This window comes from Passer domesticus, chromosome 19 (assembly GCF_036417665.1).
Source record: "Passer domesticus isolate bPasDom1 chromosome 19, bPasDom1.hap1, whole genome shotgun sequence".
NCBI classification, from domain to species: Eukaryota; Metazoa; Chordata; class Aves; order Passeriformes; family Passeridae; genus Passer; species Passer domesticus.
The window spans coordinates 7,862,376-7,877,927 of NC_087492.1; the positions used below are offsets into that span (position 1 = coordinate 7,862,376).

A 15,552-nucleotide genomic window follows, 5' to 3' on the forward strand; every position below is an offset into this window, starting at 1 on the left:
CTGCATGTTTCCAGAGTGAGATAAGAGAGTGCAGAGAATGACATGGAGGAAGGAAAGGAGCAGATGCCTTGATGCTTACAGGTTCTGAGTGGCTGTGAGGAGCAGTCACTGAAACCAAAAGGATGGATTCTGCTTCTTCCTGACCAGTCAAAGCAAACCCTCCTGACTCCTGTGCTAATTCCCTGCTCCTTTCTTGCAGGTATCTCCACTCCTAGGAATGATAACAGGGACACTCATCTTGATATTTGTGCCTGCTGCTAAAAGAGGAAATGCTGAACAGCTTGGGGGGCAGCTGAAGGCTCGGACTTCATGGCTGAGAGACATGAAAGCATTGATTAGAAAGTAAGAGCATGAGTAAAAACCATGTTTTTCCCCTAATGTTTAATTGGAGCATCCAATGATCTGGATTTAGCGCGGTGAGCCTGGGAAGTGACGACATGCAGGGAGTTGCAGGAAGTTTAGTCTGTGGACCTAGGGAAGAAAATCACAGTTACATGAGGTATTGACTGCTGTGACAATGATGAATTCCAAGTTTTGCTCTAACCTTTCCAAGATTGACATCTAAGAAAAAGCCTGCTTTGTTTGGCTCATACTTCACACAAATCAGGGCTTTTGAAGTGTAGAAATTGCTGTGTTGCTGTATTAATTGTTGTGCCACTGCTGTTACAGACACTTAGATCCTTTTTCTTCTTTAAAAGAGCTGTTCTGCTGAGGGGGAAAAGAGAGTTTTAGCAATTTAAGATAAAAAAACACACGAAAGCTTGCACTATGGCACGTTTAAATATACATGAACAGCCATGTGTGGCTGAATCTATGAGAACTGAATGTGCTTGGGCACTTGTATGTGTGCATAAAGGTTCACATGCTCACAAGTGCTGCAGCAGCTGCACTTCCTTCCAGAAATCTGGCCTGTGAATGTGCAAATACTTTCACTTGTGAATTCAGAGTTAGCTTGTAATTCTGATGGGAAACTTGTGATGGAACTACTGGCTAGAATACCTCCCTGGTATTGTCATCCAGTGCCAAAGGACTCTGAAGAGCAATGTGAGCTAATTTATCATTATTTCTATGGTACTGCTTTTGGTAGTTTGTGTAAGTAGTAACCATATGGTGGCATGGATGGGGAGGGAGAAGTGAAACTGCTCCTCCAAGTAAACAGGTGACATTAGGGTGAAAGCCCTGTAATTCACACATCATGTCTTAGTGACCAAGTACTGGTTGTCTTCTCAAACAGCCCCTGTGAAGCATTCTGATGAGTTCAGTGTATTATTATCAGTGGAACATCACATGTGAACCTTCCATGCTTCTTATTCTCCATTCCTTTACAGCTTGTTACCTCTGCCCCTTGGCAAAGGGAGGTGGCAAATGTGGGGGAGCACTGGGCTTTGTCACTGAAGCACTGGCTCCTGTGTGGGGGTCCTGCTTTTCCACTTTCCCCACTAAACCTTCTCTTGGTTTTGTCTCCCCAGCCGCAGCTATGTGTTCTCCTCCCTGGCCACCTCAGCTGTCTCCTTTGCCACGGGGGCACTGGGTATGTGGATCCCTCTGTATCTCCACAGAGCACAGGTCGTGCAGAAGACAGCAGAGACCTGCAGCTCCCAGCCCTGTGGCACCAAAGATAGGTGAGAGTCAGAGTCAGCTGCTTTACAGAGGGGGAGAGGGGGTGGGGGATTATTTACCAGAGGAAACAGGCAAGTCCCACAGAGACAAGGTACTAGAATGTCTGTAATTTCCTCTAGGTCCTTGTAACAATGATAGGAAATGCTGGGATTGTAAACTAGGCTTTATTTCTCTTCTTCATTGCATGAAGTCAAACCAAGGGAGAAGCAATGACCTCAGCTCTGTCTTAGTTCCCAGGCCGTGGTGCAGAGTGAAAAAGATAAATCCTCTAAGGAGGATGTTTGGAGAGCTGAGAATTTGGTTCTTTAAGACCCATCTGTGGTAGCAGCAGAATAAGCTGGCAGGTTAGGAAGCCCCAGTGGTGCCTGTAATTCAGAGGCTGGAATGGTTTTCCTAAAGCTGCAGAGACTAATCCTGTAGGCTTTTGTTTCTGTGTGAGGCAGGACTTCCCTGTTTTATTGCTCTGTAAACTGCAGTGTGTGCTGAGTTTTGCTGAAGGATGTCCCAGAGATCTGGGACAATTTGGGCTGGAGTGTTTCATGTTACACAGTGGTTTGGGTTTTCAGTCCTGGTTGTGGAATATCACTTGCAACACATAAGCTGTGAAAAGTAATTCTTCATTTTGTGATTTACAATGGTGGCACAAACCAGGAAATGCTATAAAAACATTCCTCTGGGTAAATAAAAGATACTAAAAAAACTTTTTGTCACATGTTTTGCTTTTTAGTTCATGAGGGAGAATAATATTAGGGAAACCTTCTTGCCATAACAGACATAATCCCATCTCAATTAAAGTAGTTAGTGGTGTGGAGTCCATCAACCAGAGTGTCCAGCAGGCAAGCTCAGGCTGTTCCACAAAAATGCAGTGAGCTCCAGCCTGACTGCCTGTCTGCTGTTCACAGAGAAGTTCCCCCTCCTTGATGACACCTCAATTTTGAACTGTCCTCAACCTACTCTAATGTGGTTGCCCAAGACCCTGTAATCCAAGTCCTGCACATATCATATGGAGAATGCTCCTGGCTCTTTAAATTGAAATTAGCACATTTCAAATGTGTAACCTAACAGCAAAAAGCTTCTTTGAAGTGGCGTGAAAGGAGTTATAAAGTCAAAGTATGTTGGAAATCACTGGTATTTATGAGTCTTGTTAGGTTTCCTTGCCCTGAAGCTTCCTGGTGCCTGTCGATGATTTCCCCTCACATGATCAAAGTACAGGTTATTAATTAGTTTTGTGTATACATAATTAGCTGTTCAGGGCTCTTCCTAGGAATCCCAGTTCCACCCAAGGAAGCAGCATGAGCCCTTTGCACCCCTTTGCCCATGGATCAAAACCTGTGCACAATGATAAATTTCATATGCTGTGTTTTTCTTAATTGCAGGGGAAGAGGACTAAAATCATGAGCATTTGTTTTATTTAAAATTTGAAAATCCATTGTGAAAATTGTGCAAATTTCCATTAGTCAGTTTATGCTAATAATTATATTATTAATAATAAAATAATAATACCTAATAAAATAATAATATCTAATACTTAATAAAGTAGTAATACCCAAAGACTATGCCCATTTTGGGAGAAACCTCAAAAAATCCTCCCACCTTTCTCTTACGTTCTTTCTTTCCTCTTTTTTATTTTTGGCTAGTTTGATCTTCGGAGCAATCACATGCTTCACTGGCTTCCTGGGTGTGATCACAGGGGCAGGAGCCACCAAGTGGTGCAGGTCCAAGACCCAGCGAGCTGATCCTCTTGTCTGTGCTGTTGGAATGCTGGGATCAGCCATCTTCATCTGTCTGATCTTCGTGGCAGCCAAGAGCAGCATCGTGGGAGCCTATGTAAGTACAATCCTTTCCATATGCCAGCCCCTACCCAACTCCTTAAAGGCTGTGTGCACTGTCCCTGCAGAAAGCCTGGGATGTTCTCTTTGCCCTTCTCAATGTCCTTCTTTTTGCCTCTTGGCATTCTGGCACTAAGTGTGCCTGAAATCTCAACTGCTTATCCCTGCTGCCATCAGAATTCAGAGCTCCATGGAAACCCACAGCCTTTGGGCTGTTCTATCTGCACCTCAATCCACACCTTTATTGCTCTTGCCTAATGTTTTGGTACAGGAAAATTGAGCACTTCCCTTGCAGTGAGGGTAATGTAGCTGCAGTGGTACCAGATGACAATTACAGTGTAATTTGTCTGTGGGCAAGCTTTTGGCTCCCTTTCAGTACCATTCATTTCCATAACCAGGTGGATTGCACCAGGCCAGTATTAATAAGCCAGTAATTTCAATTTGTTATCTGTATTACCATAGCCCAGGAACCTACAGTACTTGATGCTGCACAATTGCAGATTAAAATATGGTTCCTCCCTGAGGGCTTATAATTGAATTATATGAAAATATATCAAATAGATCCAGATAAATAGAATGGTTTGTGTTGGAAGGGACTTTTGAAGGTCATCCAGCTCTCACTTCCACTAGACCTTGCTGCTGAGAGCCCCCTCTAATCCAGCCTTGAGTATTTCTAGGAATGAGGCATCCACCACCTCCTGGCCACCCTGTGCCAATGCTTTACCACTTTTAAAAAACTCCTTCCTTACATCTCATCTCAACCAACCCTCTCTTAGTTAGACAAAAGGGAAAAAGAAAAGCTTAACTGTAATAATCCAGCCTCGGGCTAGAATCTTGCTTTCTGTAGGGAGTAAAAATCCAGGCACTGAACAAATCTCTGGTTCCCTTTTAATGTCAGAATGAGAGAAGCCTGGGACATGGGAGAAATTTATGAAGGGAAGGTATGAGATGTTTGGAGTAGTGGGAGAGCCCTTCTGAAAGCCCACCCTTCACTCCACACAGCAGCACCTGCTCAGCCAGCAAGGAGAATTCCTGTACAAGTAACCAGCCAACTGCTGTTCCTCATTTCTCTGTGTTTGGAGCACTGGCCTGGCCATGGTTATTTGCTGAGTCTTTCAACAGCTGCCACAGTTATGGGGAAGCACAACCAGAAAGAGTGGAAGTTCAGAATCATTAAGACTCAGCCAAGAATACCTCCTCTAGCTATTTAAGATTCAGGTCTCTGGCTTGTGACCATGAGCTAACATTTGAACTGGCAGAAAATTATCACCTCAGACCTGTGAGAGGGTGTTACTGCTTGGTGAATCATTAACCCTCCTTTCATTGATCTATCACACCCCTCACCTGCTCCCTCCACCTCTTTGTGCTGACAGAGCTGTGAATTTCTCCTTTCTCAGACCTAGTGACAGACATGTTCATTTGTGATGTACAGTCTCTATACAGAAGCTTCTTCCTTTCTAGGCTGGAAATACTGTTTTCAGAAATTGTGCAGCAGGAGGTGGCTATTAATCGCATTTTTATCTTTTTTCTGTTTTTTTTTTTAATAGCCATGTGACTATTCTGCATTGTTTAAGTATATAAATATAGATGGTATCATTTAAACAGTCCTCAAACCAATTTATTTTATTATGGATGAGTAGTAAATCTAATAAAGAGTCAATGATTTGCAGAGGAAGTTACAGCTGCTTATGGAGGGGGTATAGGGAATATGAGCCTGTTTGTGATGCTGTTAGGCTGAAGCAAGAAGCTCTGCCCTCCATGGCCCTAAATACTCTGCTGCTGGAAACCTGATGCCCAGAAAGAGGGGACAGCTCTGGGTTGGAGCTACCAGTGTCTCATTATTGTAGCAGTGCCACACTGTATTGACTTTCCAAGGCAAGCTTCTAACACAAACTCATGTTTTTCCATGCCATTCAAAGAGCTGTTGCAATCTTGCAGACTTCCAGAGAGTTAAATTCCCTTGTGTTCCAAGGAGAATAGGAGGAGGAGACCTGCATTGCCAGGTTGCATGGTGTAGCAGTTTCTCATTGCTGTTTAAGTCTCATTGGTCCATAATGAAGAGAAGAGTGTTCTGTGGCTGGTGGACAGAATGATGGGCTAGGTTACCTTCCTTATCTCAAAATCCATGATGAAATCTCCTTCTGGAAATACAGTAAAATTTATGGGTTGATTTTCTTGTCTCTGATATCTTCCTTGACAGCTTGTGCTGGCTCACATCCTTGAGTTCTGTGTCTGTGCAAGGCAAGGCAATGTCTGTCCCCCAGCATGGTGCTGTTTGCCAACCTTCTGTACTGTGACTGTCCTTAGGCTTCTGTCGTGGATCACACCATGCAAAAATTGACAGTGAATGTTTTTGCAACCCTCCTTGGCTCAGAGCTTTAAAATTCTCACTTCCAGGCAATTAGGTGGGTTCCCATGAGATGATGTTCTCTCTCACTGGGAGAGAGAGCTGTAGTGGCCACCAGATCTCCACCATCTCCCTCCCTGCCTCAGCTAACAGTCAAGAGCTTTATTGCTGACTGATACAGGCATCAGCTTAAATGAAGTGTGCAGCACTCCAGCAAGAACCTGCAGAGCCCTTGCTTTTTCATTTCTTGGTTTTATAGGTTTTATCTTTTTGGAAAAGACCTGCATTTCCATTAACATGATCACCCTGGCCCTTACAAGCTGTGTACTGTCTGCTCTCTCCCTCCCCTGAGCACATGTACTATTTCTCTCCTGCTCAGTCCTTTCTTGCAATTGATTTTGCTCCCTGGGGGCAGTTGCTGTTCCCATTCTGTAGCAGACACTCCCACCTGAGGCAGGTAGACAGGTGACTTTTTCCAGCCAATCTTTTCATACCGATCCAGTAAATTATTGGCAGTGTTGAAGTGGCTGGCAAGGTGGACTGAAACAACAATTCTGTATAATTTAGCTGCCCAGACACCTGTGTTTCTCTCTTTTATTATCCTGCCTGGCTGTATAGTTCAATCACTTCTTACTCAGTTTTCCTTGCAGCATGTGGATTTGTGTGTTGTAATCCAGCTCCTTAAAGCACCAATTTGCATATCTGTAAATCCCACTTTTCCTGAAATACAAACTCTTTGAAACTTGGTTTTCAAACCTGTCTCTGGAAACCCATTATGTGTGGCATCATCATCTCACACTGCTCAGACATTTCAGCTGCAGATTTTACACTTGTTTAAATCTCCAAGTGACTGGAGAGAGATGCTCTGCTTTGCCTTCCTTTGACACTCTTCCAAATTCCTCATTTCAACATCTATTTCAATTCCTCAAAGACATTTTATGGTCTTGCAGAAACAGCAAATCCCAGGGTAAAACCTTGCCAGAGAGCTTTTACAGCATCTTAGTCTCAACCCCAGGGACTTTCTGTTGTCATGTTGTTGGTGACCTGCCTACTTCTGAGGCATCAATATTGCCCAGAACTGAGCTGAAGGTAGAATTGCTCCAAATTCAGGAGTGCATGAGGGTGTCTCACCCACCATTTCAGAGAGGAATACAAATAATGAAGATATTGACAGCTTTGCCCTTTGCAAGCAGTCATGGAAGGCATTTGTAACCTGCTTAGAACTTGCTGTGAGAGCTGCTGGTGTGTCCACTCTGAAACCTGCTTTATTATCATTTTGGGGAGTCAGAACTGGCTAACTGATCACTTAAACAGAAAAGCACAGATGAGCAATCAGACACCAAATGGACATGGTGAGATGTTACACAGCACAGCTGGAGTCAGAAATAGATGTATATGTAGAGGTGAAGTCTCAGTGCAAAATGAGGCTTCAAAAAGTGTGTGAGGAGTCAAAACTGAGCATTTCAGGAGCTATTATCTGCTCTGGGTTTGCCCTATTTGCAGTAAGCTTCCCTAGAGCCTCCCTTCTGCAGAAATGCCACATATCCTCACATGCCCTTTGCAGTGGGTGAACTCATTTTTGTAAGTCCCCATCAGCAGCTGAAGGACAGACATTTTTTAATGTATCTTCTATCCTGCTTTTTGATCTTCCTCTTGTTCCTCTTTCCTTTTACCAGTACCCACCTATTAATCACATGTTTCATGGATTGGTTGAAATACACATTCATCAGCTCAGAACTGGTGTGCTCTGAAGTTTGTAGCATTTCAGTGATTTATTCAAAGGACTTGTGCTAAATTCCTGCACAAGGGACAAGTTCTTGCTGCCTGTAGCAATTCAAATGTGTGCAGGGCACATTGATGCTGCATTGACAAGTGTGATTCCATTGTTCCCAAGCTCAGTTTAGTCTCTCCAGCCACAGAACCCCAGCAACAGCAGCTGCAAAGCTGTAGCAGAACAGATTTCAGAGCAGATCTGAGTATGTGTCTGGTACCCATGGGACACGTGGCTTGAACTCCTGAGAGCACCTTGGTTTACTGGATGTGTTCTTACCTTGGCAGTTGTCATTTCCAGGGAGAGCCAGTCTCATGACAGACCCATGAGCAATGGAAAAATGGAAGTAGAGATTTCCTAACTGGCCAGCTGGGCTGTAGTGACTGGCTTGGACACCATCACAGAGGAAGCAGATCCAGTCACACAAAAAGGGGATAGGGAGGGAAAGTATTTGGGAAACAAAGACAATTTTAGAAACAAATAGAGGAAGCTTCTGTAGGTCAGTGCATAAGACTTGCTAAATAAAGCACATTATTCCTGGCAGTGGCAGGGTGGTCTGAGGGGTTTAGGCAACCTCAACTGGTTGTGGGAAAGACAGTGGCAGTGGTCACATCATGTCACAGCTGCCACTCTTGCAGTTCTGTGGCTTTTAATTTCTCTTGCTGACCATCTCCAGAGGGCCAAGGATTGTATTTCACCACAAGACACTGATGTTGCAAAGCCCAGAGTTAATTCCAGTCTCCCGTGGACAGCTATTACTCGTGTAAGGCTGTCAGGGAGAGAAGGGATCCTCCACAGCTCTCTGCAGAGAGCCTCAGCTGGTTTGCTGCAGAGCTGAACACAAAACGTGCTTCCCAGGAGTGGAAATAGCTGTGGTTTGGGGAGCTGTGGCTTTATTGCCTTTTCTAACTGGCTTTTTGAAAAAGAATAGTACAAGTTGGACTTGATGATCCTTAAAGGTCTTTTCCAACCTCAACAATTCTATGATTCTAGGTATGCAAGCCTGGGGCTGTCTCTTCGTGCTGGTTTTTCATGTTCTTCTAAAATCAAATGTGTCAGCCTTTAATTTTGCTGCTCTATAGGTCGTAAACTTAGATTACAATAACAACATTTCAGCCCTCTAGAGCTCTGATACAAGTCTATGGTTTCTTAATAGTCAGGATAAACCACAATAGCAACAAGGAGTGTGCTGTGTAGGTATGAGAAAAATAAGCAACAAAAGAAAGTTTGTGACAGGTTATTTTTCCTCTGAATGTCAAGTGAATAAATCTTCTCCTTTTTGTGTGTTTTGTTACAACAGATTTGCATTTTTATCGGAGAAACTCTTCTCTTCTCAAACTGGGCTATCACAGCAGACATACTAATGGTGAGTGCACTTTGGAACAGCATCTTTCTGTGCTCACAACAGTTTGTCAACTTGCAAGAACAACCTGAAGTTCACGATTTCTTCTAGATCCTAGTCTCTACTTTAACCTATTCTGGTTTTCATTCTTAGTATTTTTGCTTACTGAAAAGTGACACAGGAAGAAAGAGAAAAAAAAGATCCTTTTTTGTCCTTTGTTCTGAGCACCAGGGAGAGATGTCCAGAAAGGACAACATTTCTGAATTCAAATAATTTCCCAAAATTTTAAGTGTTTGTACAAAACCCCACATGCAGAGAATTCAGGCAGCTTTTCCAAAGCCAAATGTGGGCTTTGTTATCAATAACTCAGCTTTGTTCTGCAATAGGAAATCCCTCCCTCCCTCCTTCCCTCCCTCCTCTGACCACAAAGGCAGCCCATCTACCTACCATTCAACACATACACAATAGAAACCCACCTCTGGGAGAGCAGAGAGGAAAAGAAAGTATAAAGAATTTTTGGACCATGTTCACCTTGTCCAAGAGGAAACTGTCAGGGACTTTTCAACTCATGTCCTTCATTTTCTATTCTTTCTCCACCACGGAGCTTTTAAGTCTTTCAAATCAGCAAGCTGACCTCAGCAGCCCCATTTTCACATGAAATAGTCTGGATATTTGTTCAAGAGCTCTGCATGTTTTGTAGAGGTTTCCATCAGAGCCCATCAAACATAACTTATGTTGAAGCCCTGTTGTGAAGGAGGTGTTGCTAATTGTGTGGAAAGAAAGGCACTAAGGCACAGAACCATTACAGGACTTTCCTGAGGTCTTTTGTCAGCTTGTTGACAGAACTAAAAATATAATCAGTCTGACATCAATAGAAAACTCCCTTGACTTGTATTTGCTGGTTATGCAAACATCAGCGAGGAAACAATCGAGCTCAGTATTCTTAGATGTAAAGATAATGGTGTTGATGTATTGATTCAGCAAAGAACTTCAAGCCTCTGCTTAAGTTGTGTTTATGTTGAAGTTCAAGGTTGTGTTTATATTTTGAAGTAGCTCTGCAGTTGCCATCACTGCATTGCCTGATGAACTTTCCATCTTTCATTCCTTTGTGCAGGGAATGCTTTGAGAGGTGGGGTGGGGTGGTTAAATCCACTCCTCTCTGTGGGTAAAGCACAGAGAAACAAAGGTTGTCAGTGCACTCTGCTAGCATTGCATGGCTTTTCATTCCCAAGGTTCCTCCTGGCAGGTCAGCTGTGGTGGGACAGAGCTCTGTGGCTTCCCTGGGGCTTCCATGGGCTTTTGCAGCTTGTGCTGAGTTCAAGGCTGCTGTGGCCATTCATAATGTGGGATCTCAACACTTGCACAGATGTGCAGCCTGGAGACAGCTGTGCTGAGGAAGAAATGACAGTATAATATGTGTGGCTGCTCATTCCTGCCTCCTGCCAGAGCTTCCTGTCGCATCCTGCCCCTGGCTGTGGTGCTCCCTGGCACAATCCCAGCTCTCTCCACTCAGAATTAGTGGAGAGGTTTAAATAGCAGCTGGTTTATACCCTCCTTAACATTGGCTGGCACAGGTAAGGGCTCAGCTGAGGTGGTCCCAGCTGCCAGGAGGGAGGATCCTGTCAGACATGTTCAAGGTCTTCCAGAAAATCTGTGCCAGAGACAGACCTGAAATTTGACTTGTATTGTCTCAAGGTAACCCCAAAAGATATTTTCAACCAACTGCTCTGTTATATCAAGGGTATTAGGGCTGCCATCGTTGTCCCATTTAATTACAGAGGTTTTTTGTGTTGATTTCAATGTGACTTCAATCTCCTGTAGCTTTTTAACAGCTTTTATAGGATTTGCCATCTGTCTTACCAGCATCCTATAGTCAGTTGCATTTTGTAGGGATGCATTTGCAGTTATTTATGTTGCTTTAGTGCAAAAGAGTTCCATAAGAAATGATTGGAAATAATAGCTCAATTTTCCAAAACATAGGAAAGAAACCAAAACCATGTTGAAAAATGGATTTTGGTAATTGCTGCCAGTTTTTCCGCTCACTGTTCTCTGCTCTGTTTAGAAAAATGGACTAAGTGTTGTATATAATGCCCAGCTTGATGCATTAACAGTGTGAGTGGATGTGTGAAAGTTTTAAAGAAATAAATGTAAACATCACTTAGATGAGGCCAGAGCTAGAAGCAGACAGGCTGGAGTGCAGACAGATCACACAGGGGATGAGAGGGGGCTCAGACTGTCAGTAGGTGAGAGCCACATTTGACAGACAGCTTGGTGGGAAGTCCTTGCCAGAGAAGGATGTGGAAATGCTTTAGCAGATGCACTTTGTATGTTTGGCAAATTAATTTTCCTGATTACTATTTATTTGGTGTAATCAGAAGTGTGTTGTTCTTGCCTGAGGCTGGGAAGGAGTTTAAAGCATTATTAGCGTAAGTTTAACAACACTTTCATCCTATACATAAATATTACCCTGTTTTCATGGATAAAAGCTCTCAATGCTGCCTGAACACTGTTCTTGCTGACTTCGTTATGACAGGAGTGAGGCTTTTTGGAAACTGCCTCCCAGATGATCTCTCTCAGCTTTCCCAAGTTTTACAGATCCCATGACTGCTTAAGAGTCCTATTGGGCAAATTGTTAAGGACCTCCAGAGGTTTTGCAAGTTTAATTTCCATGGCAAAACAAGGATGTTTGCTTGTTATTTTCCAATTTAATTGTTGGCTCTTCCTAGCTCTGTGCTTGCATTGCATCCACAGCTCCTGTGTTTGCTGCAGTCCAAGGTGCCAAGTGCTGGCTCTGATAAACTGTCAGTGCTGCAGTGCTCTGAGATTCTGAAAGGCTGATATTTGTTCCGAATGCAAATTTGTACAAAACAGGTCTTATTCTCCTGAGCAAACTCTCCATATCTCCTCCCAGGCACATGCTCAGATGGTGCTTGGGGAAAGGAGGATGTTTTGTGTGGAGCTTGCTAATTATGAAACGGATTTCATCAGCCATCTTTGCAAATTGGCCTTAAAATTACCAGAACCCCAAAGTAGCATTAAAACTGCCTCGTAACAGCAACAATGAATGAGCTTCAGAGCAGCAGGCAAGTGTGGAACACTCTGAGACCTGTGCAGTGTGTGGGGCTTTGTGGGAATCTGCTGCTAATAGTGGGGGTTTCCTCCATACCACATCTCAGAAACAGAGATGATGGACAGGGGCTTGGAATTTTTGTGTAAGAGCCACGAAGCAGTTTAAAGTGCCTCTATTTCAATCACAGTCTCTTTAGGACTTTGCTGAGAAAAGCCATCCTCCAGTTTATTCACAGTCCTGACATTCATGCAAAAAAATTGCTCTGCATATTTCTGTTTTCTTTTAAAACATTAGTTCTTTCTAAATGGTCATGACCTGCCATGGAGAAGCTGCTTTGATGCTTTGTTGTACAGTCAAAGTCTTCCTTTAGGCTTGAAACAGGCACAGACTGGTGCTCAGCTGTGCCATAGGCATGTAAGAATGTTGCTTTTATTCTGATTACCTTCCCTAAAAATAAAACCCAGTTTTTTATTTAGTACAAAATGTTGCCCTATTTTTATAGCCAAAGATAAATTGCATTTCCAGAGGTTCTTGTTGCTTCTGTGAGTGTCCCCACACAATACTCCAAGTGCTGCAGGTTAGATTTGAAGGCAGGTGAGGAATGCCTGGGAATGAGGGAGCACAGCCCACCCCAAGGGCTGCAGGTGGAGGTGTTCTGCTCCATGGTGCTGGGAACTGGAGACCACAGCAGCCTCCTTTCTCTTCATTTAGGAGTATTTTTGTAGACAGTGTCTGCCTGGCTGTTATGGGGGGTCTCTCTGGATCCCAGCCTTTCCCTTTCTGAGCAGCAGGGACAACTGGGCTGTTTCCAGGTTCTGTCAGTGGCTGAGCAGTGCTAGTGCATGTTTTCTTCTCTTTGGTGCTGGAAGAGACCAGTGTGAATTGTCCTGACCCAGAAAGGGCAGCAGAGTGCTTGAGAGAGTAGAGTTTCTATTCAAGCTTAGACATAAACATCAGAACTTACCTCTTTGGCACAGGGCCTTTTCCTGGGAGAAGGGTGATCTCTCCTTGGCTTTCCCCATTATCTTTTTTCAGACCAGCTCCTGCTGGTTTCATCACAGGAAGGAGATGTCAGCAGTAATCCCTGGCCTTTCTGAACTTCTATTTAAAGAGCAGAGCTGCTTGGTCAGCCACCCTGCCCATCCTCTGTGCTGCCTGCCTCTGAACCTGGAATCAGGGATGAGCCAGGACAATCCCACAGGCTTCCTCCTTGGCTGCTGTGGCTCTCCCACCTCCACTTTCTGTGGGATGTCCAAACCAGGCTGTGTATGGTTTGAATTTAGGTCTATTTTAGTACTGAAATGCCCATTTAGAGTTATAATTTACTTCTGTCTTCCAAGAACAGTAGATGTTTGCTACCAACTGCTTCCTGTCCATCTGAACAAAATGTTTTTAAGTAGGGATAGGGTGGAGTATTTTTTGTTGTTTTTTGGAGGTGCTGGTTTAAGCTTCTTTTTTTTTTCTTTCCAATATGTTTTTCAAGGAGATCATGTTCATTTTCTTGCTACATGTTGGGGTTTTGCTTTGAGGGGGGTGTTTGTATCTTGGATTCCAGAACAAATATACCAAGTTTTAGCACTTTATGGTGTTTCAACCACCAGTAACTTCTTCAGTTAAACTGGAAACTGTACTCCTACTTGCAAAACTGTGTTTGCATAATATAGCTACACATGCAAAATTATGACTAATATATGTGTGTATTCATGTGTATAAATATTTATATATGCATGCACACATATGATACAGGTATCATTAAGATTTCTTCCTCTGATTAGCATCAATTCACTCCCACTCCCTGAAAGTGGTAAATTTTTAATAAATGTGCTGTTTCTATTGTCCTTTTGCTACAAAAATAGATAGAATACAGAACCAGGCAGATTATTTTCTCCAGGTTGTTTAACATAAACTTTACATAAAGAAAAAATATGTTACGTTTTAAATTTTGTGGTTCACATTTATGTGCAACTCTTGAATTAGGTAGAACTTCACTTTATCTACTGAGGTGCCCTTTCCCAAAGAGCTCTTGCAGAATGTTTCTCCAGTGCCCCTGTGTGAACTGGGCCAGGTGGGAAGAACAAAAATAACTCACTCTTAATTTTTTTTTTCTTCTGTCTGGTCTATCCAGGTTGCATCCATTATCTGCCTCTTGGGGGAGTGGGAATGAATTGTGGGGCTCTCCTACTGTTCACATCCTGACCTTCAGCACATTTCTGTGTCTCTAATGAAGTTTTGAGCTAATTTTCCTCTTGGGACTTCTTTCTTTTAGCTGTTCTGAGTTGCTGGATGCAAAAGGAGGGCAGGGCCTGACATCCACAGCTGGGCAGCTGCTCTGGATCTGAACATGTTCTGCTCTTCTGTTACACAAAAGAGGTTGAATAGGGTGCTTGCTTAATACATAGCATGAAAGTGCATTAGCAGTGTGCATTTGCAGCTTTGTCGAAGCAGGGATGAAAGAACTGGCAGGTCATCTGAACACACATGGTAAACACTAAGGAAAAGCATTTAATCTAATTTTACCCATAATTCAGAATTGTCTGTGCTTGGAACAAGATGATGATTTTAAATAGGCATCAGCTCTCTTTTAGTGTGGATCTTCTCAATGCTCTTCCTTTTGTTTGTGGTTTTCTGGTGATTCTTCCACTGCAGACAGGACAACTCCCCTGCTGCAGTTCAGTCACTGCAATGTGCTTTAGTCCTGTGCCCTGAGTGAGTCCTCCCTGCCAGTCAGTGCAGGTAAAGGATCTCTGTGTGTCTCTGCCTGGGGATGAGCCACTCCTGAAATGGCACATTTAATTGATAAATTACTTTGGGAAAGAATTGCAAGGGTCCTGGCAAGGCAGGACTTGTAAAGAAAGAGGAAGGCAGCCCATCAGAGAGAAAGTGGATAAATAAAAGGGATCATGGTCTCCAAAGGGCTGAACAAGAGTCATTCCTGTCAGAGGCACAGCAAAAGGCACAGTGAGATCAGTGCTTACAGGCAGAAACAACGCTCACTTGGATTTAGAGACCTATTGAATTCTTCATTACTTCCAGCCTTTAAATCAAGACAGGATCAATTCATAAACTGGAATATGTGGACTTGATGCAGATGTGCCTAGCCAGTGTCTTTAACAATTTATGCCAGAGACAGTTACTTTCCTCTGCCTCTAAAAAGTGTATTATAAAATTAAGGTCATTCCACAGGACAGGGGATTGCTGTTTTTTTTTTATTTTTTAATTTTTCATCCCCTTCTGTGGTTAAGGCTCTGTTGTCTGTGAGCTCTAGTCCCTTCATGGGGAAGTAATTTGTGTTTTCCACTGCTCCTGTGTAATCTGACTGATTCTGCATGACCTGGCTAAGGGTGTCATGTCCTATTAGAGGAGTGCAGACCAAAATACAGTATCTTGGCTGTGGAAAAATTTCCTAATGTGATTTTGTCACTTTTCACAAATGGGATCACAAATTTTTGAGGAAAATGGAAAGTGGCTAGGGATAGAGTGGGAAGGGAGGATGTGTGACCATGACCTTTCATACTGATTTGGATTGCTGATAGTTGAGGAAACAAAATAGCTTTTGTTATGGAATAAACCAAA

General features: G+C 43.2%; 1 protein-coding gene across 5 annotated transcripts in view; it reads left to right on the top strand.

Moving 5' to 3' along the window:
• LOC135283882 (sphingosine-1-phosphate transporter SPNS2-like) overlaps nucleotides 1–15,552 on the top strand; it is a 132,482-nt gene that overhangs the window by 86,399 nt on the left and 30,531 nt on the right. For 3 of the 5 annotated variants that reach the window (XR_010349494.1, XR_010349492.1, XM_064395023.1), the window contains exons 6-9: nucleotides 200–342; nucleotides 1,470–1,622; nucleotides 3,258–3,447; nucleotides 8,868–8,933. Coding sequence is in view for 1 of the 5 variants with exons in the window: in XM_064395023.1 (XP_064251093.1) it covers nucleotides 200–342; nucleotides 1,470–1,622; nucleotides 3,258–3,447; nucleotides 8,868–8,933 (552 nt within the window). In the remaining 4 variants the exon portion in view is untranslated. The remainder of the gene's footprint in view (nucleotides 1–199; nucleotides 343–1,469; nucleotides 1,623–3,257; nucleotides 3,448–8,867; nucleotides 8,934–15,552) is intronic. The other 2 variants (XR_010349493.1, XR_010349495.1) reach the window with 1 other exon arrangement.